Source organism: Coloeus monedula (genome assembly GCF_965178545.1).
Source record: "Coloeus monedula genome assembly, chromosome: W".
Taxonomy (NCBI): domain Eukaryota; kingdom Metazoa; phylum Chordata; class Aves; order Passeriformes; family Corvidae; genus Coloeus; species Coloeus monedula.
This window is the reverse complement of record NC_138821.1, coordinates 24,363,133-24,390,233: the sequence shown is the minus strand read 5'-3', so window position 1 is coordinate 24,390,233 and position 27,101 is coordinate 24,363,133. Positions and strand designations below refer to the sequence as shown.

The 27,101-nt window shown below is 37.6% G+C and overlaps 1 protein-coding gene across 5 annotated transcripts in view; it reads right to left on the bottom strand.

The window, feature by feature from the left end:
- Positions 1 to 755: 755 nt before the first annotated feature.
- The window catches only part of LOC309584556 (chromodomain-helicase-DNA-binding protein 1-like), a 74,061-nt gene continuing 47,715 nt past the window's right edge, over positions 756 to 27,101 (bottom strand). For 2 of the 5 annotated variants that reach the window (XM_082300611.1, XM_082300613.1), the window contains 19 exons: positions 22,549 to 22,698; positions 21,749 to 21,897; positions 21,368 to 21,464; positions 21,191 to 21,286; positions 18,918 to 19,094; positions 18,548 to 18,708; positions 16,896 to 16,937; positions 16,169 to 16,299; positions 15,593 to 15,731; positions 14,731 to 14,881; positions 11,660 to 11,782; positions 11,171 to 11,299; positions 8,620 to 8,874; positions 8,050 to 8,190; positions 5,786 to 5,964; positions 3,583 to 3,679; positions 3,316 to 3,373; positions 2,161 to 2,368; positions 756 to 1,986 (listed from right to left, as the gene is read on the bottom strand). In XM_082300611.1, the coding sequence (XP_082156737.1) occupies positions 1,623 to 1,986; positions 2,161 to 2,368; positions 3,316 to 3,373; positions 3,583 to 3,679; positions 5,786 to 5,964; positions 8,050 to 8,190; positions 8,620 to 8,874; positions 11,171 to 11,299; positions 11,660 to 11,782; positions 14,731 to 14,881; positions 15,593 to 15,731; positions 16,169 to 16,299; positions 16,896 to 16,937; positions 18,548 to 18,708; positions 18,918 to 19,094; positions 21,191 to 21,286; positions 21,368 to 21,464; positions 21,749 to 21,897; positions 22,549 to 22,698 (2,847 nt within the window). In that variant the 3' untranslated portion in view covers positions 756 to 1,622. The remainder of the gene's footprint in view (positions 1,987 to 2,160; positions 2,369 to 3,315; positions 3,374 to 3,582; positions 3,680 to 5,785; positions 5,965 to 8,049; positions 8,191 to 8,619; positions 8,875 to 11,170; positions 11,300 to 11,659; positions 11,783 to 14,730; positions 14,882 to 15,592; positions 15,732 to 16,168; positions 16,300 to 16,895; positions 16,938 to 18,547; positions 18,709 to 18,917; positions 19,095 to 21,190; positions 21,287 to 21,367; positions 21,465 to 21,748; positions 21,898 to 22,548; positions 22,699 to 27,101) is intronic. The other 3 variants (XM_082300612.1, XM_082300615.1, XM_082300614.1) reach the window with 3 other exon arrangements.

Sequence of the window (27,101 nt, the reverse complement as noted above, 5' to 3'; positions counted from 1 at the left end):
CATTTCTGCCTTTGTCTCTCAGACCACGAGGTTGTCTACAGAGGGCACCATCTTGGGGGAGGGATTTCTCCACCATTTTGTTCTCTTTGTTCCTGGGGAGTCCACGAGATTCAGCACCTTTGTATCTAGCGATCATGACTTATGTTGCCTGTTGCTGTTTTTTTTTTTTAGTAAACTGTTATTTTTTCATATATATCTTCTCACATTCATCTCTCCTTATTGGTGAAAGGGGAGTGGTTAAAACTAAAAGGGGAGGTAACTCATTTTGGAGTGTCCACCCCGTAAATTGTCTTAAACCAAGACATCAACACATTGCAAGATGAAGAAAAATTGGAGCAACATATTAGCTCCAACCACATGATGCCAGGGCAGACATTTATCTTCCCTAATTATGTTGTGTATTTAGTACTTAAGAGTTGAATATTTTTATGGTTACATGAGAAACATGTATGCTGTAGAAAAACACCAGCAGAAAACAAGAGCTCACATTTCATTTTAAATTTAATTTGTCAAACAGAAGTTATCTATATACAATCAGTGTGTATTGTAATAATTCTTGCAATAGAAAGTCATTCGAATCTAAAATATTAACTGGCTGCATAGCACATTTGACATTATTGCCCATTTCAAGAGGGAAAACAATAAATTTCCAATAAATTTTGTCTGATTTGGATTCAAAAGTGTTCAGATATTGAACACTCCTTCTTTAAAACCTATGGACTGAAAAACTTTCCAGACCACAGTTTAGCTGAATATTTCCCATTTCATTACAACAAATCACAATATTGTCAGTTTAATAGAAAACCAAACCATGTGTCTGAAGCATCCAATAAAAAGGGGGTGCTAAATGGAATAAAAAGGTTCCCGTCCCCATTTTTGCATTCTGAACAGTAATTTAATAAAAATATTTTATTAAAAAGTGTTAGTATATTGACTCTGTGACAAGGAGGACTGAGTAGGTAGGGAAAGGAACAAGCAAAATAAATCTCATTTAATTAGTTTGAAATAATTTTCAGCGATTTCTTTTATTTTGAAAAAAGGCATTATTACAACTGACCACAAACAGGAGAAATCCTGGCTATTTTTACAGTTATGGGTACAGAACTTAAATATTCAAGCTTGTGATGCAAAGCGGTGAGGTGATTGTAGTATACAATGTAAATAAATAACTTTGAAAAGTGAACAAATGTCCTTAAGAATGCTTTACTAAGAAAACAAAAAAACCCCTCCTCATTTCTCCCTGAAACATGATCACAGGTCTGTGTTTAAAAACTCATTTGCAAACACAATTTAAACTGTGTTCACCCTAAAACCAGTTTTATGAGATTCAGTCTGAATGGGGCAGTATTGAGGTCCCTGTAAAAGTAAACATTTTCCATTTCTTAGAGGGGAAAAAAAACCCCCAAAAAACACCTGCCACAACATTTGCAGCATAGTGCAGCAGAAATTTTAAATACAAAAATATTTTTCTATTGTTGGGATAATAGACCTTGCATCCTGGAAAGAAGTAACAATACCGCTACTAACAATATCCAGTCCATATCTTTCAAGTCACATAAGGCAATTACTGTGTTAGTTTACTGTATATGGCTAAAAGATGGTCCAGAAAATGTCAGTCTTTGTTATGTTTTCCGGCTACTCCATGTATGTTCAGGTGTACTTTTGTGATCTGATGAGTGTTCAAATGGAGATCTGTGTCCTATAGGAGATCTTGACCCATAAAGAGACCTCTGATCTAATGGTGACCTTGGGCCACTACCAGAAGCTCTGTGGTCCATTTGCCGGTCTGAGTGGTACCTATAATCTCTCGAAGATTTATGATGGATATACTCTGAAGTGGAACGGTGATCTGAATGTATCCTGTGGTCTGAATGGGAACGGTGATTTGAATGAGGCCAACTGTCTTTTAAACTTCCTTCCAGGTTTGACCTGTGATCTCTGCTCCTGTGGTCATCCAGTTTTCTACGTTTACCATCACCATAGCATCTGAAAAAAATTACTTATTACTGAACACATAGTAAGGACTACAATTATGTCAATTCAACAGAACTGCATGAGAGAAATGTCTTTGCAATTTTGCGTTACTTAGAAAAGATTCATTGGTGCTTACTACAAGCATACTGAAAAACCAGGAAAGGAATTTTTAACAGAGCAATTTACCTGCTGTCTTGTTTATAGTGATCCCAGTCTCTGTGGTCTTTTCCATTGCTGAAGGCTGAATAGGACCTTTTCCTTGAGTCATTTTTATTATAAGCATCTTCCTGATGCCTGTCCTTATGATGATCATAGTACTGTGACAAATTTCTATCAGAAGAACTGTCCCTGCTACTGTCATCATGGTTTGTATTCTCCTTCAGTCTTTCAACATCTGTTTAATAAAGCAGAGGTTATAAGGAAGCCTCATACAGTATAAATTCTTTTCTTCACCCATTCAAACAGCACTTCTGTCAGATTTAAAGCAATGTGAAAGTGGCATTATAGTTTGACAGAAACAATATCTAAATAATTGAAAGATAAATGCAGTAATGTGAGCAAACTGAGAGAAACCTCAGACGTAAATAGAAGGCAAGCAAGGTAGAAATGTAGAAATGTAGGGCTGAGAAACTAAATTTTTCAACCTTACAGACTGAATGGAGAAGATCAGTGTGGTCTAATTGAGCAGGGAGTAGAAACCAGGTGCCTTTAGTAGAGCAATTTAAAACTAGTGTTCTCACTAGGGCTGTCTTCTTAGAGAGGCACTTCCTACCATTCTGTTTCAGAGGTACACCTTAATGAAAGGTTTTTAGTGGTATTCCTAAAATACATTATACTAATTTTAAACTCATGATAACATACTCTAGGTTTTATATAATATGATATAAAAACAAGTATTACAAGAAGGCAACTATGGGAGCATAGAAAAACAGTATTATTGTCAATAGTAAAAGACATCCCATATAACTGATTGTTAACCATGACTTTATCATGATATGGTGACATTACAACTGCTACAAACAGGTATAGAGCCTCCAAGAAGTTTACAAGTGTTGAGTTGGCCTCTCTCCCTCCTCAAAATTAAATACAAAAAAGTGTGGGTTTTTAAAAATTAATTTACTTAAGAGAATGGCCAAATAACTTGCTACTAAAATCTCTAAGTGCCAAATTCAGTCCATGCTCAGTTGAATTTCATCAGCAAACTAGTGAAGTTATGCTAAGTCAGTGTATCCCTATGATATCCATCAGTATGGGAGTTCTAGGAGACAGTTTTAAGTTTATTTCACTTTACATACCATCATTTAAGATATCCAGCACAATAATATGCTCAAGGTTTCTTACCTGGATTTCTAATTACATGTGTATTCACATTGTTGCTAATATTCTGGTCACCGTGCTGCTAAAAGAGACAAGTACAAAAATTGTCATTGATAAATCCCAAAGTTGCATCTGAATTCTTCAGAAAGTATCCTAAGAAAACAAACTAGTTTATTATGAACAGTAAAATACATTTAAAGTGTATTGAGTGTAAACAATTGATACTTTATAATAACAGTTATAAAACGTAGAATATATTTTTTGTATATTTAGAGAGTCTGAAAGTATTACCTGAGATTCTTGGCGTTTCTTGATTGCATGTTTATACAGCTTGTGCAACTTTCTGGCATCAAATTCTGTAAACTTAGAGACAAAAATCCACAAGTTTCTGAGGAAAAAGAAAGAGAGGTTATAATTCTTCCATATATTAGTTTTTATTGTGTCATACAACAGAATATGGACTTAAATGAAATTATTTCAACGGTACTTCAGTAAACTGAATTAATTGTAAAGTCTGTTACACAGAATATTATCTAGCTGCACAGCAAACATTACTTAGCTGTATTTCAAACTTTTCAGAAGTTAATTACTTTAATAATTTGTCATTTTGTAATATTTATCACAATGACTGAAGAATGCAAAGTGCATGAAAAATAGTATTAATGGCAATTTTGTCAATGATTTGTGCAATTGCATAAAAATGTAGTTTTCAATTTGTTGTGCAATTCTTCTGAAAGATTATTTGAAATATGTCAGAAAACCGGAGTATTTACTACTCAGTAAAGATTCTTCTGAACTTTAAATCTCTCGCAGTATAAGAAATTTGACCTATGTGCCCAATTTCCTACAGATATCAGGGATGGGATTTTCCCACAAAATTCCAAAGCCTGGTCAAAGCTTTTGAAACCAAATGAGAAATCTGAAAGAAGATGGAAGCAGCATGCCAAAATCTTTGATCCTAATCTATGCTATGAAAGAAGAAAGCAAAACAAAACATTTTTGGTGTCAAGAAACCAAAACCTTAAAGACAAGATTTGCTTCTATGATCGCAGACACCAGATCTAAACTCTAGAATTCTTTTAGCAAAGTTTACAGGTGGAATGCTTAAAAGACTATGGAATATTACTGTTCTAACTAGTGTTTAGTTCAGAAACATCTCAAGTGTGTAGGCTCAATAAGCATCTATCTGCTCTTTCACTGTGATGATTTAAACATTATAGTTTTGGCCTAGAGGTTTGTAAAACTAGACAAAACCAGCAAATGGTGTGCCCAATGACATCTGTATAAGAAATACAGCATGAATACCTTTACTAAATTCTATGTCTTATCAAAGATAGATAAAACACATATTTTAATAATCTATGTATGGTACTGTAGCATTACTATGAATTAATATTATAGTAGCTCTACTATATTCATTCTTCACTGAAAGGGTGGTCAGGCATTGAAACAGACTGCTCAGGAAAGTGGTGGAATCACCATCCCTGGAAGCGTTCAAAAAATATATGGATGTGGCACTTGGAGACATGGTTTAGTGGTGAACATAGTGATAGTGCTGGGTTAACAGTTGGACTCAATGATCTTAGAGGTCTTTTCCAACCTTAACGATTCTATGATTCTATGATCCTACTATGAATTTCCACTTAAAGAAACATAACGTTTACCAAAGTGTCTTTAAGACATGGATATTGTTTTTGTATTTCAGTTCACCCCAATATTTTAAAATAAAGCAAGTACAAACAGCAGAAATATTCTGTTAACAACAGTCTGCAAGAAAATGAAACACTTGACTGAGTTTTGTATATGGAAGTGCAACCATATATGCAACCATAAAGGATTAAAGTGCACATTATGATAAAACTAACTCAAACTGTATTAAGAACTTAACAACAAAATGTAGCAAGTTTATAAACCAACATTTTTCTTATTTTTTCCAAAGTTACCGCCTCGCAGATGCATAAGAACACTTAAAACTCTTATTTCATTTTGAAATACATTTCTGAGTATGATATAATAAATGTTTTTTTTATCAAGTCAGTTAATATATGATTTAGAGTATATTTTTAAAAAGAATAAAGGATTCTGCAACTCAAAATCATTCAAAGTTCAACACATACATTTATAATGGCCTGCTTTTAGCATGAATAAAGAACAAAACCAAACTTCAATGTTGAAAAAGCCATATTCTTTAATGATAAGAAATCTTTTCCACTAAACATTAAATATACTCTAAATACAGTTATTTTCTCTTTGGTTTTAAAAGGTAAGATGACTCCACCTACTGGACAAAATGCATTGCTATACAAGTATAAAAAAGTGAAACCAATAAAAGCTGGAACCATTTATAATCATCTTTTTATAAGTCCTTATTTAATACAGCAGAAAAATAAAATAAATGGAGAATAAGAAATGAGAAATAATTAAAAACTATTCTGCTTAATATAAGCTATTATGGATTTCCCTTTTTCAAGAAAAATCATGCAGAATAACTTACTTTCTCCACTGTTTAATTTGTTCAGGATTTGTGTACTCCTTTAGACACTCAGTGATGTGGTCCCCAATTTTGATTAGGCACTGTCTAGTATGCTCCAGCTGTTCCCTTTCAGAAAGGCCTTTCTCTGGTCTATCCAATTGTTTCAGTGCTGCTTTAACAGGCCTCATTCTTTCTTTGCACTGTAAAATGTAAAAAAAGGAATACATTATTTAAAAAATAAAAAGATAAAAATTGTAAAACATGACTCACCCTTACACAGGCAAAGACAGTACTGTTGTAAGCCAAATGAAAAACAAGTCTTTTCTCGCAGCTCTTTTAGTTTTACTATAAGGTTTCATTTGGAAAAAGTAGCTTTTTAAATCCAGTTGAAAATTTACTCCTATATGAAAGCATTAAATTGTATGTAACACATATTAAAGATTTAAGAAAGCACTAAGTTAATATAAAAGATTTTCCGAGGGAAAGGAATTACTAGGTTTTACAATCATGGGTTTAACATTCAGCATAAATATATAGGAAAAGAGTTATTTTACTTTTTAGAGACTTGAAAGCTATACAAACTCAGTGTCAAGATTAGGTATGAGAATGTTTATTATAGTTTAAGTAGATACTTTCTGCAACAATTAAACTTGGCATTCAACAGAGGATCAGCATTCCTTCTCTGAGCAGCTTTTAAGCCTGAGTTCTATGCAGATACTAGGATAAAGCTAGTTTAGGTGTGCCTAAATTAGTAACAGTGATGACAACACATGTACTCATAGATATATTTCATATGTGTATGCTTGAATTTTCACACTAATTTAAACATGTTAATAGTAAATACAGATAAACCAGTTAGCATATTTTAAATTATAGACCTTTTCTTGGAAATACCATTCAATCACAATGGCAAGGTAGACAGATGAAATGCATATTTTTACCTGTCACAAGATAGACGAGAAGTCAAATGAGTTAGCCTCAACAACCCACAGCAGTAATTTTCATTTGAAAAGATAAACATGCTAATTAGTTTGCATCTGATCATGGCATAATGATAAAATATACCTTCCAGAACAGAGGGCCTGGCCAAAAAAATGTTCTATATGCAAACCCAACCTATAATTGCTCCCACTAAGGAAGAAAGACAAGTCTGTATATTCAGAATCAAAAATATGAGGGATTGTGGAGAACATCACCATCACTGTGTCAACATCTAGGGGCAACTCAAAAATCAGTGAAGCTGTTCCATTACCAGTTCACGCCATTAAGTAATTAAGCAGCTACATTACCTATTGCACTAACCACAGCTTAAGCAACCTTTAAAAAGACAGTTTACAAAGTACACTGCTTAAGTGTAGAGGTGAACAGAGAAGCGTAATTGTACATGGGAATTGTGTGATTTTCAGTCACCTAGCCACTTACAAGATATCCTGGAAATTATAGATGAGTCACTTATAACATCATTTAGATAAAAAAAAACAAAACACAAAACAACAACCCCCACATCGGTAAACTAGTCAGTACCATACTGATGAGAAAACAAGATCATTTGCTTCTCGCAGCCAGCACCACAGTAGACCCAGTAAACCTGTCTAGCAGTAACAGACGACTGTTGAAAGTAGAATGATAGAACTTCTACAGCAGAAAAGTAGCTGCTCAAAGTAAATTCTTAGCATCCTTCCAAAGTCCCCAATCAACCTATAAAATGTTACATACCTCCCTTTTGTTCTTCCAATATTGTTTCTGTTGTGGTCAAAAGTAGTGATATAACTGAAATTCTTTTGGTATCAGAGATATTACTCCAGCAAGATATTTCTAAGGACTTTAGGATTTGTTCCTTCCTCTGTCTAATGCAGGAAGTCTGTAATACTTCAAGAGCAACTTTCTCTTGTTAGCTTGCAAAGAACAAAGGGGTATTTGATAAGGCCAAGTCAGAGACTATAGCAGCTGCATTAAAATTCATTCATTTCTGTCCTTTAAGAAGCAGTATCCATGAATTAGTCTTGAGGATGGATCTTCACAGTCTGTATTTTAAAACTATACAGCACACAGACAACTAGACAAATACTCTTCACTATACTGCATAAATGCAATAAAATAAAACTGCTGACCTGAAAACAAAACTGAATTTAGTATAGTGTCGATAACCCTTCACTGATCTAAGATTTTACTGGCAATAGATATCTAATATATCTATAATACCTAATAGCAGAATCAAAAACATTAGAAATTGTGCTCATTTAGAATATCAAGTGTAAACACTAAATTATCAACAAGGGACTTACCACACTGAATGTCCTCTGATCCAGTTCTTCAGATTCTTCTGATATTGGAACTGTTTCACTAGTTGCAGTAATATGAACTGGAATATCCAACAATGAAACTTTTTTATTTTTTTCTTTATTTTCAGATTTGAGTTCATTTACCTAAGAACAAAACATGAAAATTTATCTGATATGCAAACCTTATTTCTGGGCAGAAATGATACTGTAATTATGCAATCACTGCATTCTCTTCAATAATAACAAAAAGAAAGAAAAAAATATCTGTCATGCAGTGATAGTACCTTTTATTTTCTCTCTCTGAGGGATGGAGAAAGAGAATGGACAAGTTTCTTGCACCACTTGCACTCTCAGTCCCACTAAGCTATAGATCTTTAAAAAGATAATTTCCCATTTCATTTGCCTGTCTTTGTAGTCACAAGCAGTAAAAATAAAACTTCACATGATGCAAAAGATTTCAATGAAATGACAACTGTAAAGTAAATGATCCAAAATATCTTTTCAACTCAAAGTCATTCACAAAAACCTGGTGGCCTTTTCTAGTGCTATATAAGAAAAAATAAACCTAGCTACCTTTTCTTCCTTTACTTCTTTTTCTTTCTCTGTGGATTCTTTTAGTTTGTTATCTCTCTTTTCTTTAATATTTTTAAATTCTTTCTTATCTTCTTTTTCTTTTTTCTCTCTTTTTAAATGCCTCTTATTTTCTTTTTCTCGTGTCTCTTTTTTTTCTTCAGCTTCCTTCTTTATACCAATATCTGGCTCAGGCTTTTCTTCATTTTCTTCTGCTTTTATTTTTTTATGTGGACATTTCACTGAAACAATCTCATCCTGCAATACACAAGCATATATGTCACATCAAATGGAGTTTCTAACTATTCAAGTTTTGCAACCATCAGATTAAAATGTACTTTTTTTCTGTGTGTGATTTCTTTAGACTTAGGTTTAACACCTATCAAATGGAGCTGGATGCAGTTGCAAAACAAGATGAGGACTACTCACTCATTTCCTTGATGTGACACAAAACAAGTATTGATTGGGCAGGGGTAAATAGGGGTGTGTGAGAGATTAAATACATTAAACTTTTGTATTACCAAAGAAATCTGCCCCTGTAAAAAGTAGTTAAGCTGCAAAGAGCTAAAAGCAATAAGGAAGTAGACATCACAAGACTGAGCTGATTTTTCGGGGCATGGTGATGATAAAAGACTTCTGTTCTGGTTAATTTTGTTCCAGTAACTTTTGTGTGACCACAAATTAAACAGTCACAGGAAAAGGGAACAGAGTTCCAACTTTTGCTTTTTCAGAGATGTTCTGAAGAATCTAGTGTTCTTTCAGCTACCTTCGAAGTCACAAAATTAGGTGCAACATGGCCCCTAAACTTAATCTGTTGGGGTTTTCTTCTCTCTAGTGGTTTCTGCTGTGTGATAAATTTAAATAAATGAACCAACAAAAATAGAGTCCTAAAGGAACACATCAGAAGTAATAAAAACATAACAAAGTTGAGTAGCCTATTAGAACAATATCTATTGAATAATAGTCAAACTTTACATTGACAAGTCCATGGGCCCTGATGGGATGCACCCATGAGTGCTGAAGGAACTGGCAAACATCACTGCTAGGCCGCTTGCAATCATCTTTGAAGGAGGACCCAGGGAACTACTGGCCAGTCAGCCTCACCTTTATCCCTGGAAAGGTGATGGAACAGCTCATCCTGGAGGCCAACTCTAAGCACATGGAAGACAAGAAGGTGATCAGGAGCAGCCAGCATGGATTCACCAAAGGGAAATCATGCTTGCCCAACCTGATTGCCTTCTACAATGGGACAACTGGCTGGATAGATGAGAGGAGTGAATATTGTCCACCTGGACTTCAGCAAGGCTTTCAACTCTGTCTCCTGTGACATCCTCATAGCATAGTGGACAGTGAGGTGGATTGAGAACTGGCTGAAAGGCAGGTCTCAGAGTGTTGTGATCAGTTGCAGTCTAGTTGGAGGCCTGTCACTAGTGCTGTCCCTCAAGGTTCAATACTGGGCTCAGTATTGTTTAACTTGTTCATTAATGACTTGGATGAAGGGGTAGATACCTCCTCAGCAAGTTCACTGATGATACAAAGCTGGGAGGAACCTTCTGAAATTCAACAAGGGCAAATGCAGGGTCCTGCACCTGGGTAAGAATAACCCCAGGCACCAGTACAAGCTGGGGGTGACCTGCTTGAAAGCAGCTCTGTGGAGAAGGACCTGGGGGACCTGGTGGACAACAAGCTGTCCATGAGCCAGCAGTGCCCTTGTGGCCAAGACGGCCAATGGTATCCTGGGGTGCATTAGGAAGAACATTGCCAGCAGGTCAAGGGAGGTGATCCTGCCCCTCTACCCAGCCCTAGTGAGGCACATCTGGAGTGCTGTGTCCAATTCTGGGCTCCTCAGTATGAGAGAAACATGCAACTCCTGAAGAGAATCCAGAAGAAGGCTATAAAGATTATTAGGGGACTGGAGCATCTCATTTAGGAAAAAAGGCTGAGGGAGCTGGGTCTCTTCAGCCTGGAGGGGAGAGATCTGAGAAGGGACCTTATCAATATCCCCTTATCTGAAGGGAGGGTGTCAGAGGATGGAGCCAGGCTCTTCTCGGTGATGCCAAGCAATAGGACAAGAGGCAATGGGCAGAAACTGGAACACAGGAAGTTCCACCTGAACATGAGGAAGAACTTTACTGAGAGGGTGACTGAGCCCTAGAACAGATTGTCCAGAGAGGGTGTGGAGTCTCCTTCTCTGGAGATATTCAAGAACTATCTGGACACAATCCTGAGTAACATACTCTAGGGGACCTGGCTTGAGCAGGGAGGTTGGACTAGACCTCCAGTGGTCCCTTCCAACCTGACCCATTCTGTGATAATGAAAGCCCTGACATACACAGAAGCATTGACTTGCATGTCTCAAAACACTGTTTATTTATGCTGTACTTTCTAATCAATCTTGATTTTTTTTCCTGAGCCTGAACAAAAATTGCTATCTGAGGAATCATAATCAGTAGTAAAAATGGATTAGTCAGAAACATTAGTTTTATATTCAGATTTTATAAAATTGCATTTTGAGAAGATAAAATGCTCAAGTCTTTATATGAATGACGTTTACCTCATTATACTCATCATCATCAGATTTTTCTGAGGGTGGTGATGAGTCACTTTTTATTTCTTCTTTAATTTTTGCAGCCTTTGTTGCTCTATTCTTCTTACTTCTTGCTTTCTTCCTCTTTGAATTGCCCTGAATGCAAATTAGTACCTTTATTATGTCAACTGACAAGTGTCTGCACACCACAGTTGAAGAAAAAGATTTTGGTTTTTATGTTAAAGAAAGCATTTATTTTATTTATTGCCACTAATGACCACCACTTTTCTCAGGATTGGAGACTGAGTCTAATGCAACAGTAGAGAATATTTACAAATAAGGGAGAAAAAACCAATATTAAACTTGCAATACATTCCTTGAGTTAGTCTCATATAATACAATTACCAATACAGAGAAAAATTACACAAAACAGAGTGGAACTAAGAATAAACAATCTGCTGACATTCCCATAGGTATATTATGTTATCTTGCTACTGAAAATTAAGCTTAACTTACTGCACCAGTAAGTCTTTGCACTTCTTTTCTTGCAAGGTCTTTATTCAGTAATTTAATGAGGTAATCTGCACGGGTCTGCAACTGCTTGGCCTGGGGTTTCTTATCTGGGTCATCAGGTAAAATCTGAGGAGAGCAACGGTAGCATCAACTACAAGTACACATTATCAAATTAGGAAGCTGCTAGTCTGGAGCACTGGGAACAGAAAAAGCTGAATTAAAAAAATAGGTAAAAAACCAATCCACTCCAACTATACCTGACTAATATGCAGGCAGCTTCAAGGAATGGACAACTTAAACATTTTATTTTTCCTCAAACACACAACTAATGTAGTCTTGAAAATATTCTCACAAAATTTACAGTCAACTCAAGAAACTAGCCTCAGATTTCTGTTTCCACTCTCATAGTTTATCTAAAAAATTCAGAGCTCCTGTACCACTGTCATCCACAGATCTCCTAGTTCCGCCTTGTTCTTCTAAATGCATTAACTCATTACCACAGGATATGCAGAAGCAAAAAAAAAAAAAAAAAGTGTGGTTTCATAAAACAAGCAATTAATGGAAGGCAGGGGCAGGATATCATTAAACAGGTATATATACAACCCTGGCTCCACAAATCCCAAAGCTACAGGTTGGCAGTACCATTGTGTTTGCTTCACTCCAGTATTTCCCTAAATGTTTCTCACTACTTCTAAGCAGCCACTGCACTACTTCTAATCTGACAAATAGAGCAATTCTCATGTTGCAAATGAAAGTCAGTTTCAAGCAAAGAAAACAGGGATAGGGAAACCAAACCAAAATCTGCAAACCAACTTCCCTCCAAAAGATCAAGAATAAAATTACAGAATTCATAGAATTATTTAGGTTGGAAAAGACCTCTGAGATCATTGAGTCCAACCTTTGACCAATCATCACCTTGTCAACTAGACCATGGCACTAAGTGCCACATCCAGTTGTTTCTTGAACACCTCTGGGGATAGTGACTCCAACACCTCCCTGGGCAGTCCATTCCAATGTTTAACGACCCTTTCCATGAAGAAATTTCTCCTGATGTCCAACTATACTCTCCCCTGGCACAGCTTGAGGCCATGTTGTCTTGTTCTGTCATGAGTTGCCTGGGAAAAGAAGCCGACCCTTACCATGCTACGACCTCCTTTCAGATAGTTGTAGAGAGTGATAAGGTCTGCCCTGAGCCCCTTTTTCTCCAGGTTTAACAACCCCAGTTCCCTCAGCCACTCCTCATATGACTTACTCTCTAGATCCTTCAGTAGCTCTGTTGCCCTTCTCTGGACTCGCTCCAGCACCTCAATGTCTGTCTTGAAGCAAGGGGCCCAAAACTGAACACAGGATTCGAGGTATGGCCTCACCGGTACAGGGGGACAATCACTGCCCTGGTCCTGCTTCCCGCACTATTTCTGATACAAGCCAGGATGCCGTTGGCCTTCTTGGCCACCTGGGAACACGCTGGTTCACGTTCAGCTGGCTGCTGACCAGCAGCCCCAGGGCCTTTTCTGCCAAACAACTTTCCAGCCACTCTTCCCCAAGCCTGTAGCACTGTGGGGGGTTGTTGTGACCAAAGTGCAGGACCCAGCACTTGGCCTTGTTGAACCAAATACTGTTGGTCTTGGCCCATTGATCCAGCCTGTTTAAATCCCTCTGCAGAGCCTTCCTACCCTCCAGCAGATCAACACTCCCATCCAACTTAGTGTCATCTGCAAACTTACTGAGGGTGCCCTCAATCCCCTCATCCAGATCATCAATAATGATATTAAACAGGACTGGGCCCAATGCTGATCCCTGGGGAACACCACTCTGAACTGGCCGCCAACTGGATGCAGCACCATTCGCCACCACTCTCTGGGCCTGGCCATCCAGCCAGTTCTTAACTCAGCAAGGAGTGCACCCGTCCAAGTTGTGGGCTGGCAGCTTTTCCAGGAGAATGCTGTGGGAGACAGTATCAAAGGCTTTGCTGAAGTCCAGGCAGACACATCCACAGCCTTTTCCTCATCCACTAGGTGGGTCGCCTGGTCACAAAAGGAGATCAGGCAGGTTAGGCAGGACCTAAATTTCCTAAACCCATGGTGGCTGGGCCTGATCCCTTGGTTGTCCAGTATGTGCCATGTGATCACACTCAAGATGATCTGCTCCATAACCTTGCTGGGCACTGAGGTCAGGCTGACAGGCCTGTACTTCCCCGGATGCTCCTTCCGGCCTTTCTTGTAGATGGGCATCACATTGGTCAACCTCCAGTTGTTTGGGACCTCCCCAGTTAGCCAGGACTGATGACAAATGATGGAAGAGCGTCTTAGTGAACTCTTTCGCCAGCTCCCTCAGTACCCTTGGATGAATCCCATCTGGCCCCATAGACTTGTGAGTGTCTCAGTGGCTCAGCAGGTCACTAACTACCTCCTCCTGGATTACAGGGGGACTATTCTGCTACCCATCCCTGTCTACCAGCTCAGGGGGCTGGGTGCCCTGAGGATAACTGGTCTTACTGTAAGACTGAGGCAAAGAAGGCATTAAGTACCTCAGCCTTTTCCTCATCCTTGGCGACAATGTTCCCCCCTGCATCCAATAAGGAATGGAGATTCTCCCTGGCCCTCCTTTTGTTGTTAATGTATTTGTAAAAACATTTTTTATTATCTTTCACAGCAGTGGCCAGGTTGAGTTCTAGCTGAACTTTTGCCTTTCTAATTTTCTCTCTACGCAACCTAACAACATCCTTGTAACTCTTCCTGATTTGCCTGCCCCTTCTTCGAAAAGTCTGGAATTAATTCAAATTAACACAACTAGAGCATTTAAACTAGGGAAGCAAAAGATGGAAGAGAGAATTCAAGTGATAGAGACACAAATACATAGAAATACAGAAACAGCAGATTCTAAGAAGTTATACTTCAACTGAATACACAAAATCTTAAAATCTAATTATTTACCAAAAGGATACAAAGGAGTACAACTGACCTAACTTCTGGGCAATTTCAGTTATCATAAAATAAACTCTTTCAGTAACTGTTCTTATTAACATTATTACCTAAACAAAAAAAGTCCTTGATGAAATTTTGCAGATGACATACCTTCTGTGTCAAACTGAGATCAGGATCCATTTTTATCATTTCCCAGCTTCCATAGCCATATTCATAGATACCTATTAACAGATTGGAATCATCTTCCTTACCCCAATCTATATCAAAATGAGCTGCCTTGGTGTGGCATGGGATGACATATCTAGTAGAAATAAATTAGAAATATAAATAAGCAAACTTCTCAAACTTAGTAAGGGATAGAAGAACATGCCACATATCACTGAGATCCTGGTATATTTAGTAAGTAATCCACATAACTATCAGGCTTTCTTACAATTTCTATAAAATATTTATTCAAATCAGTACCAAAACATGTTTTAAAGGAGATCAAGATTAAGATATAAAAACCAGTCATCTATCTGTGGCCATGGACTGAGTCAGAACTGGCTAACCATGAAGATAAGCTTAAAATATTAACCAAGTATAACTGCTAACTGAATAAGCAGATAGTCTAGGGACTATGATACACAAGGGAGTAAGCTAAAAAGTTCATTGGTCTAAACAACTACCAACAATTACCATCTGCTCCATTTTGACAAATATTGAGTTCTCTCAGGCAGAGGTGACACAAAGCAGTTCCTCAACAAGTCTAATTTCTAGCCTGGAATAATTAAGAGTAACTGAACCCAGTCCCCAATGAATACAGTTCAGAAGCTAAAGCAAATACTGGCTTCTAAGGAGAGGGAAGAAAGAATAAAGAAAGCACATGGAGCAGATTTCTGCTGCCAGTTCTTAGAGGTAATGGAGTGACACGGGTGTCCCAGTGTACTCAGTCTGGATTGCTTAAATATATTCATAAAAGCCTTGAATAACTTTCTACATTATGGGTTCCTTTAGGAATAAAAAAAAATACCTTTTCCTTTCTTCTGGATCTGCAGGAATGGATTTGTGCAACGGTGCCAACTCTTCTTCATGAGAAATAACTAGCTTTGCATTCACCTGCACTCCTGATATTCGGAATGTTGGGCCTTTAACTTTCCCAACTCTACCTCCTTAAAATAAAGGAACAAATTATTAAAATATTTAGCTTTTATGTGTATCTTATAGACAAACGTAGAGAAAAAGAAAGTTTGATGCTATAGCAGCAGACATTCAATTATAGGAAATGAATTTTCCTTAACCAAATGCTTTAATTAAACTCCAGAACCTCAAGGTCTTCCAGTTAATAGTAGCAGATTAATTTTAAATTTCATGGTAAAGCAAAAACGCATTGCATTCTACTATTGACAACTCACTCAGGGAAAGGGGGAAGAAAAACAAAACCAAAAAGTCTTCTTACTAGAATCCTTTTTTCTAAATCACCTAGTGTGCTAACATTTTGTTAATGTTTTCCCCTAACACAATTGTTTTGTTATAATCAGAGTGCAAGAATCATTCATATCTCTTCGACACTTTTTATTCCTCTCCCCCATCCCCATACACACTTTACCTGCTCTTTCTTGGCCAAAGGAATTGTCCTTTAAAGCCTTAATGCATCCATTATGTACAAGTTCTCCCAGACGTCTAAGGTCTATCTCAGATTTATCAACTAGCTCAGCATCTCTAGCTATAGCATCTAACCTGGAAGAAAACAAATATGTTTTTACAGCTCTACAACTTTAGTAATATGAATGACTCCTTCAGATTTTGAAACTAGATAAGTGATCCTGTAAGTTATCATTCACCCACACTTGCTATACTGTGTAAAATTTTGATCCATGCAGTTCAAAGCAGCTAAAGAAAATACAGAAACTATAAAAATGGGTATTTCACATAAAGGACTATACAACAGGAAATATAAAGGATCCTATATATGAAGTTTTGAGTTACATTTCAACACATTCTTTTAAATAGAAAAGGAACTATTATTAAGTCTATAGTTTTATCCACTTATCAAACAAAAAAAATGAACAACTGTCACTAATGCAGAATTAACAGAACAGTAGGTTAAGTATAAAAAAAAAGCAAGCAGTCTTGCAAAATGTTAAGATTTGTCAAACTGGCTGTCTACATACATACCATATATGATGAAAGGAAAAAAAATAATTTAAATTCATGTTATAGTACAGGCAAAAGATTAGGCACACTATTTTCAACCTAAGGTTTCTTGGTGTACTGTTTCAATTTTAATGGAAACAAGGTACCAAGTTGCTATACAAATTAGCAAATTAGTTTACCTTTCAAGCGGGCCACCAAATTTCTTGTAACTCTTGATAAACCTAATAACAGAAAAATATTTTGCAGTTAAAAACATGTATGCTTAATTACATTGGTTTAAAAAATGTATGTGTAAAGTCTTAGTACAAGGCTATGTGGACAACGCAAAGAAAATAAGAACTAGACAGACTAGGACGGCTTAGTATATGAAGACAACCCACATTTAAAACCAGAGTTCTATTTGGTTTAATAACTGATATAAATAAAACAACAGAAGATACAATTTATTTCAAAAGTTACTTTACTAATTAGTTTCACAAGACAAAGAATTCAGTAATGTGATGTGTCTAATCATAAAAATCAAATGTGGATTGATAGTAAATTGAGAATTCAGATATTATGTTAGGTCTCTCATAATAAAGAGAAGCTAGCTGCAATTTTAAGGACATTTTAAAACATAACAGGAAAGATAAAGGAATGCAAGCACAAGAATACCCCTGACAAAAGCAGCAAACCATTATTTATTAGATAAAATGAAAAGGAAACAAGGCTCTTAAAGGTTAATTATATAATCAAAAATATTTTATAAGCTGTACAGTATTTTAGAGAAAAATTAATACTTAAATTACAGAAGCAAAATAGCATTTCACAAACCAAAGTAAAGCAAAACAATGTCTACTCCTTCTCCCAAAGAAGTATTTTTAGCACCAAATATTGGGGGACCAGCTGTACAGATTCACTTATCTACTGGGTTTTGCTGAGATAAAGTTAATTTTCTTCAGAGCACCATACCTACTAGTATGTTTTGGATTTGTGACCAAAGCAGTGTTGATAACATGCTAATGTTTCAGCTCTTGCTTAACAGTGTTTTCACAGCATCAAGGCCTTTGCTGCTTCTCACATCACCCCACCAGAGAGTAGGCTGGGGGTGCACAAGAAGTTGGGAGGGGACACAGCTGTGACAGCTGACCCCAGCTGACCAAAGGGATATTCCAGACCACATGGTATCATGCTCAGCAATAAAAAATGTGTAGAAGGAGGGAGAGGGGATGTCTGGTGTTATGGCATCTGTCTTCCCAAGTAACTGTTACACATGGTGAAGCCCTGCTTTCCAGGAAATGGGTAAATGCTTGCTAGTGGGAAGTGGTGAATGAATTCCTTGTTTTGCTTTTCTTGTGCATGTGGCTTTTGCTTTCCCCATTAAACTGTCTTTATCTCAACCTACAAGTTTTCTCATTTTTACCCTTCTGATTCTCTCCCCAATCCCTCTGGAAGAGGCTGAGCAAGCAGCTGTGTGGTGCTTAGCTGCCTACCGAGGTTAAACCACAACAACTTATCAAAATAATTTTTTCTTTTTTTTTTTTAGTTTTAAAATGCATCATATAACATTAATACAATTACAATGGCAGGAAATTAAAAAAAAAACCAACTCACTGAACCTTTTATAGAACATTTTTTGAACTCAAGTTATTCCTCACCAAAATAGGTTCAAATTCTGAACATAACAGTTCCTTATGTCAGCACCCCAAACTACTCAAGAGTAAAGCCTTAAATGCCTAGAATAAAAAATTTCAACTAAATAAATGCAAAATAGACTAGTTTCCATATTTTCAAACTCTAAAATGACAAAAAGTTTTGTCCCTTTAAACATGCATGTCCCCCCACATCTTACCGCCTAATCTCTGCATCACTAAATCCTTTAATATTTTCTCGAGGAATAGTTCGCGGTCTTCCACGTTTTTTTGGTCGTTTTCTTTCTGAGGCTGAGTCACTATCAGATCCAGAATATCTTCTCCTCCTACTGCGTTTCCCTTCGCTTCCATTAAAGCTGATCTGGAATTTCAGATTAAGTAGTTCAAAGCTACATGACTAAAACATTTTAATAATATGTTATCTAGCCTGTCAAAAATGAGAGGGGTGTGTGTGTGTGGGTGCCACACATGAAAACCACCCAAACCAAAAGTACAAGCCAAAACAACAGCAAAAAAAACCCCAAATAATAACAACAAAAAAAAAATCAGTCAATCAAAACCCAGAGATACCTGTTTTGCACAGTTTCTCATTCTTGGCAGCATATATATTTCTTCAAGCTCTTTTTGTCTTTCCTCCTCTTCTATTCGTCGCCGCTGGACTTCTGGAATGATTTCTTCCCAGCTTCTTAAATTTTGTTCTGGTTCCAACTCGATGTCATCTTCATCCATATTTGAAAAGTTAGCCACCTTAGATATTGGAAGATAAGCATTTTCACCAAATCAATACATGCTTTTACTTATACAAAGAGCCAGTAATTAATATATTAGGAAAACTTAGTTCAGAATGGCACATTTTATTTATTTGTATATACACAAAATGTACACATATAAAATCCTTCATGAAGCACTGTCTCTAATGAAAGTATTTTCATATATGAAACACACACCACATACACACGGCTGAATATAAAGATAAGAATATTTTTCTTCTTTTACAAGTTGAGTACTACAAAACCACTATGAAATGCATACCCGATAGCTGCGATGTTTAAATTCCTTCAAAGCAGAGAGCAAGTCTAACTATATGTCAGTTAATATGAAAGTATAATAATGTAGAACTAACTAAACATTAATAAATTGTAGAAATCACAGTATATTGCAAATGAATGATTAGCATAAAAATGATTTACTACTCTACTGATCTAAAGAAGTCCCACCCTGATTTAAACAAAACCAAACAAAATCACGCCAAACCTAAACAACAAAAAGATCCACAAAAACAAAGAAAAAACGCCCCAACCAACAAAAATACCTCACCATCCACAATTGGACTCACTCAATATTTTAATTATTATCCAGTTAAGCATATCTGGCATTCATGTTTACATGGGGGCTGAAAGAAGTTTCTAAAAGTCATCAACTAAGAAATCCAAATTTCATTCTTTGTTTTCAGAAGTACTACAGGTGCTTAACAGCATAAAACATTAAATTAAAAACAGCTCTCCCCAGTACGCTAACAATTAAATCAAGGACTAATGTATTTGTAAATATCTTTATTATTTTGTTAGCAAAATATATTATGTATTTTACATGCTTGCACTGGCAGTAATTACCCTGTATAGGTGAATAGACATTGCATGCCAAAGAGCTAACTTACTGTTTTACACATTTCACAGAATCACAGAATATGCTGAGTTAGAAGGGACCCACAAGGACCAAAGTCCAACTCCTGGCTCTGCACAGAACACCCCAAGAGTCACACCATGTGCCTGAGAGCATTGTCCAAACGCTTCTTGAACTGACAGGCTTGGTGCTGTGACCGCTTCCCTGGGGAGCCTGTTCCAGTGCCCAAACACCCTCTGGGCGAAGAACCTTTTTCTAATACCCAACTTAAACCTCCCCTGACTTAGCTCCATGCTGTTTCCTCAAGTTCTGTCACTGGTCACCAGGGAGAAGAGATCAGTGCCTGCCCCTCCATGTCCCTTAGTGAGGATGTTGAAGACTGCAATGAGGTCTCCCCTCATTCTCCTCTTCTCCAGGCTGAACAAGCCAAGTGACCTCAGCCGCTCCTTATAAGGCTTCCCCTCAAGGCCCTTCACCATCCTTGTGGCCCTCCTTTGGATGCTCTCTAATAGCTTAATGTCCTTCTTATATTGTGGCACCCAAAACTGCACACAGGACTCGAGGTGAGGCCGCAGCAGTGCAGAGCGGAGCAGGACAATCACCTCCCTTGCCTGGCTGGCAATGCTGGGCCTGATTCCCCCCAGGACATGGTTGGCCCTCCTGGCTGCCAGGGCACTGCTGACTCATATTCAACTCGCTGTCGACCAGGACCCCCAAGGTCCCTTTCCCTGTCACTGCTTTCCAGCCTCTCATTCCCCAGTCTGTCCGTACATCCAGGGTTGCTCCATCCCAAGTGCAGAATCTGGCACTTGCCCTTGTTAAACTTCATATGGTTGGTGATTGCCCATTTCTCTTAATTTGCTGAGGTCTCTCTGCAGGGCCTCTCTGCCTTTGAGGGAGTCATCATCTCCCTATTTTGTATCATCTGCAAATTTACTTAGTATCCTTCAAGTCCTGCATTCAAGTAATTTATGAAGATGTTGAAGACCACAGGGCCTAAGATGGAGCCCTGTGGAACCCCACTAGTGACAGGTTGCCAGTCTGATGTCACCCCATTCACTATAACCCTTTTTGCCCAACTCATGAGCCAGTTGCTCACCCATCACATAATGTGCGGATGATGTAAGAATGAAGGAAAGATAAATAGGTGAAGAAGAACAAAAAATAGCATTTATAAAGGAAAGTATAATTAAGGAAAGAGGGAGGGAGCAGAGCAATACCTTGAACTGTGAAAGCAACTCATCTCCTACAGTCAGTGGACCTGGTTCATTTTCTCGAGTTTCAGCCCTCTTCAGGATTTCATCTATATCCATTTCCTGAAACAGAAGTTTCTCTTTACAACAAAACAATTCATATGTTTCTCTGTCCATCAAGTGTAGATGCACTGCTCCATTTACCTGAGGCTCCTCTTCTTCCCCTTCAGGTTCTTTAAAAAGTTCCTCAGCACCAAACTTCAAAATTGCTGATAACTCTTCCTTATTAAAAGGTGTTGAGCTGAAATACAGAAAGTTTCAGATAAACACTTTATCTTAGTGAATTGTTTCAATTTACTATAACCATGAGTCAAATTTCCTTTTGTCTTAAATAAAAACTAGTTTTAATATGTAAAAAAAAAAAAAAAAAAATTACATGGACAATTTACTTTGCAGTCTTTACTTGCATAACTCCTTACCACATATTTTTTGCCTTTTAATAACCAAGTGAAATGACTTGCATTTTTACTCAAATAGTCAGGTATACTTAAGCATAAGGTAATATGAAAGAATAAACAAATATACCTGGAGGGAGTAGAGCCTGTATGTAGTACAGTTTTCCCTGTAGTGTCCATTCTCTGAATTACTAAGTGATCTAACACCATCTTTTTCTTGGCTCTTTCAAGAATATCTTCTTCTACTGATGCTTTTGTGACTAGCCGATAAATATTAACCTATGCATATTACAAAAAAGGTTTTATTTACCTGCTCACAAATTACCCATGAAAAAATACTCAGATGAAGTTAACAAAAAACCCTTGAGCAACAACAGGGAGAAATATTAGCCATGATTACAAATCTTCTAAATCTTATTGAACTAGTATTGCATATATGAAACCAGTCAATCATGTTATCACAGTCTCTATAGAAATTATGTAAAAACAAAAAAAAATTCTTAGACCTCTCCTCTTTAAACTTCTATGATTAAGCACAAGCATGGCCACGAGGAAATGTTTTATGTCTGATTACTACTTGAAGTATTCTGCAAGAAAGAAACCCAAAGAGAACTACAAAGTATTAAACAAAGCAAAATGGATGCGCCTGAAGTACAGCAGTTACTTTCTAGAATGATACAATGCCAATGAATGCGAGACAAGTCCGCAACTCTTCTCCTACCCATCCATATACTACAGCTGCCGTGCTATCTCTCTGTATAAGGAGATTTTAAAAAAACATTTACGAGGCAAATAATGAATATTAACATTTTTAGCAAGTATTAGTTATTCTCAAAATACATGAGGACTGTGATGGGCTGACAGACAGCTTATGGCTAACATAATGAATTCCTCCTTCAGGTTTGGTACTTAAAAGACAAGCACGGGTACCTGTTTCTTCTGTCCAATCCTATGAGCTCTAGCCTGCGCCTGCAGATCATTCTGTGGATTCCAATCAGAATCAAATATAACTACAGTGTCAGCAGATGCTAAGTTTATACCTAATCCTCCAGCTCTGGTAGACAGCAAAAAGCAGAAGTCCTGAAATTATAAAATAAGAAATAGCTTTATATATATTAGCTATAATATCCCTCAAAGAACCAATATGACACTTCTTTATATGCTCTGTGGAGCAGACTATGAACTCATATATTTCTTTAAGTATATAATAAACATTTGTTAGACTTGTAATACAATAAGTTGTTTGTCATGTCTAGAGCCAGTGGATTGCTATTTGAATACAATAGACTATTTCAGTTGGAAGAGACTGACAACGATCATCCAGTCCAACTGCTTGACCACTTCAGGGCTGACCAAAAGTCAAAGCATGTTATTAAGGGCATTGTCCAAATGCCTCTTGAGCACTGACAGGCTTGGGGCATCAACCACCTCTCTAGGAAGCCTGTTCCAGTGCCTGACCACCCTCTCAATAAAGAAATGCTTCCTACTGTCAAGTGTGAACCTCCCTTGCCCCAGCTTTGAACCATTCCCATGTGTCCTGTCACTGGATCCCAGGGAAAAGAGCTCAGCACCTCCCTCTCCACTTCCCCTCCCCAGGAAGCTGTAGAGAGCCATGAGGTCACCCCTCGGCTTCCTTTTCTCCAAACTAGACAAACCCAGTGTCCTCAGCCGCTCCTCACAGGACATTCCTTCCAGCCCTTTCACCAGCTTGGTTGCCCTTCTCTGGATGCATTCAAGGACTTTCACATCCTTCTTAAGTTGTGGGGCCCAGAACTGCACACAGTACTCAAGGTAAGGCCACACCAGCACTGAATACAGCAGGATCATCACCTCTTTTGACCAACTGGTTCTACTGCGTTTGATGTCCCCCAGGATGGGGTTTCCCCTCTTGGCTGCCAGGGCTCACTGCTGACTTATACTGAGCCTGCTGCTGACCAGCACCCCCAGATCCCTTCCTGCAGGGCTGCTCTCCAGCCACTCCTCTCCCAACTTATATTTGGGTCCAGCATTACTCCATCCCAGGTACAGAATCTGGCATTTCTTCTTGTCAGCTATCATGCCATTAATGATTGCCCAATGCTCCAACCTATCTAGAACCCTCCCTCTGCAAGGCCTCTTGTCCCTCGAGTCATCAGCCAGATGCAGTCCCATTAAACTAAAACCTTTTGAGCTCTGCCCTTCAGCCAGTTCTTTACCCAGCACACTGTGAACCTTCTCATCCCACAGTTGGACAACTTGTCCAGAAGGACGCTGTGAGGGCCTTACTAAAATTGAGAAAAACTACATCCACTGCCTTCCTTTCATCCACTAGGCAACTGACATTATCATAGAAAGATATCAAATTAGTTAAACAGGACTTTCCCTTGGTGAATCCACATTGACTGTGCCTGATGATTGGATTGTTCTTTAAATGCCTTTCAATAGCACCCAGTATAATCTCTTTAATTTTTCCAGGTACTGAGGCTAGACTAACAACACATCTGTAGTTCCCTGGGTGACACTGAACCGTGCCATAAATCAAATCCCTCCTGATGGGAGAGAATTTTCTAAAAGTCCTTGCAAGGAGTTTCAAAGATAAACCGAGACTTTTCCTTGCGTTTCAATGCTGCCAGATAGTTGTTTATTAAGTCTTATCAGAGGAACAGAGCCACTAGCATGACCCAGGTACAGCATAGAGCACAGAAAGCAGGAGTGAAGTCTAATTATCAAGACTTACAAGGCCTTTTAAAGATAATTTAACCAATAGTTACTAAAAACATATATTATTTTCACTTTCCTACCAATTATTCAGTAACACGGGCAGGAACTGCGGAATTCTCTATCCAATCATTCCAAACTACTTTTACTGCAGAACATGGAGTAGTAGAAGAAGAAGAAGGTTTAGAGAACAACAACAATCCTCCATTTTGATATTTTTTACTCTTATCTATTTACTACAAAGAGAAGCCCAAAATCTCTAAATTTTTCACCCTGTGACAATCTTACATAGTAGTCTATCACCTAATTCACACCACTGTATTTTCTAGTTCTTGTCTGATCGTTGGTAATTTTTTCCAAGGTTTGAAGCTAAAACAGTGTTGTTCAGGGGGATAAGAACCCTTAAAAACAGGCAGAGAAATATTCTCGGCACTCTGGGTTCCTATACCTGGGTCTTCCCTCATGCCGTTTTTGTAAATTGGAATAGCATTGCCTAGCTTCCAGTCAGCAGGGACCTCCCCAGACTCCCAAAACCTTTGGTAGATGATCAAGAGAGGTCCTGCTGTAACATCCTCTAGCTCATTTAGTATTCTGGGATGAATCCCATCAGGCCCCGTAGACTGATGAACATTCAGCTGATACAGCTGGTCCCTCACAATTTCAGTGTCCACAAATGGAAAGTCACTGTTTCCACACTCATGGTCCTCTGACTCAGTGGACCAGGCAGCCCAAGGTCTATAAGTATTACTAAAGACTGAGGCTAAAAACATATTGAATGCCTCCACTTTTTCTTCATCTCTATTATTCAGGTGATCACCTTCATCTTCAACAAGTATCAGTTCACTGTTTTCTTTAGACCAGCTAGTATTTTTTTATAGGCAGTTAAACACCACGCAGCCACACAATCACTTCTTGCCCACACCCCCAGTGGGACAGGGGAACAAGAAAGGAAGACTAAAAGCAGGGAAACTTGGGGGTCAAGATAAAAATTGTTTAATAAGCAAAGGAGAAGTGGAAAAAGAGAGAAAGAAAATAAAACAGAGCAAGTGATGCAAATGCAATCTCTCACCACATTCCCATAGGCAGGACCGATGCCCAGCCAATTCCCAAGCAAAAGATGGCTAACCTCCCTAAATCCCTTCCTCTCCTTTTTTTATTGCTGAACATGTTGTTATATGACATGGAATATCTCTTTAGTTAGTTCAGGCCATCTGCCTGGTTATGTTCCCTCCCAACCTCTTGTGCACCACCCAAACTATTCACTGGAAGAGCAGAGTGAGAAACGGAGAAGGCCTTGATACTATGTAAACAATGTTCAACAACAGCTAACACACTGGTGTGTTATTAGCATTGTTTTCATCACAAATCTAAAACACAGCACCATATGAGCTGCTATGAAGACAATTAACTCCAGTCCAGCCAGACCTTGTATAAGTATAAAGCAAACTGATATCAACTTCTCTTGTGAACAGTTATCGGCTTCTCCATGGTTTAAAGGAAGCAGCACTCTAGAAGATGAACAAAAGCCACTTGGGGAGAAAAAAAACCCAAGCAAAACACTGCCAAAAAATACACTACCACCCCATATTGTTAAAGCCTCATGTGTGCCCAAGTCCATCTGGTTTTTTGTAAAGGAAATGAAAGTATTCTTCTGGGGTCAATGCTCTTCAACATATTAATAAAGAATGTGGAAATAAGATGAGCAATGAGGCGACAGTTTGCAGATGATATGGAGTTATTCAGGGTCAACTACAAAGGACTACAGAAGGATCTTATGAGAAAGGCAATAAAAAATATATGAAACTAAAGCTAAATAGGAAATAAATTTGAGTTTTAAGTACAGTCAAAGCTAATAGAGGCCATTACTGCCAAGGAATGAGTCCTTGAAGTTGTAAATATTTCCATGAATACTTTAGCTCAGTATCAGAAAAAAAAAAAAAAAAGAAAAAAGGCATCAAATCTATTATTAGGAAAGAAAGAGAGAATAAAACAGGTAACAATTTTATTGCTGCACAACTCCATAGTTTGCCTTCGTTCTTGAATACCGCATGAAATTTGGATCCCCCTTCATCTTAAAAACTGTACAGTACAACTACAAGGATTCCAGAAAAAGGAAAATATGTCTGTACTAGAAATTTAAAACAGAACTAACTTCTGTATTTAAAAAATATCTGAAGTTTATGTTATGAAATGAAGTCCTTTCTCCTCAACCATAGCAGAAACACAAGCTCAGCAGCAACTGACAAATACTATGCTTCTATTACTGAAAAACCCTGTCAGTATAGGACAAAAGACCTAAGATTATCAAAGGTATGGAATGGCTTCCATAATAGGAAACCTAAATAAACTAGGAATCTTAAGTGGTAAACAAACAATGGTTAGAAACCAGTTCTTCAGTTTCTTCCACAGCAAGAAAATAAGAGGCAAAAAATGAAGATAACGGAAGCCAGATTTAAAGCTATTCAAGATATTTTTTCTTTATGCAAGGATATACACAACTTAATTCTGCCCACTGCCTAAGTAAGTATTTGATGTCAAAAACTTGTGTTAAAGTTCAGTGCTCCTATAAAAATTGAAGGATTAAATTGTACACAACAAAATAAATAAATTCTTCCGTTTCTAAACAGCACTTAAAATTACTTTGTTGAAGAGCACTGACAAAAATCTAAAAATATAACTATGTAGTTATATTAGTTATAAACATCATTTTCATAAATTCTGTGTTTCCTATTTAACCTCGTCTTAGCTTTTTAAAGTTTTTCTGGTTGGTTGGTTGGTTTTGGGGA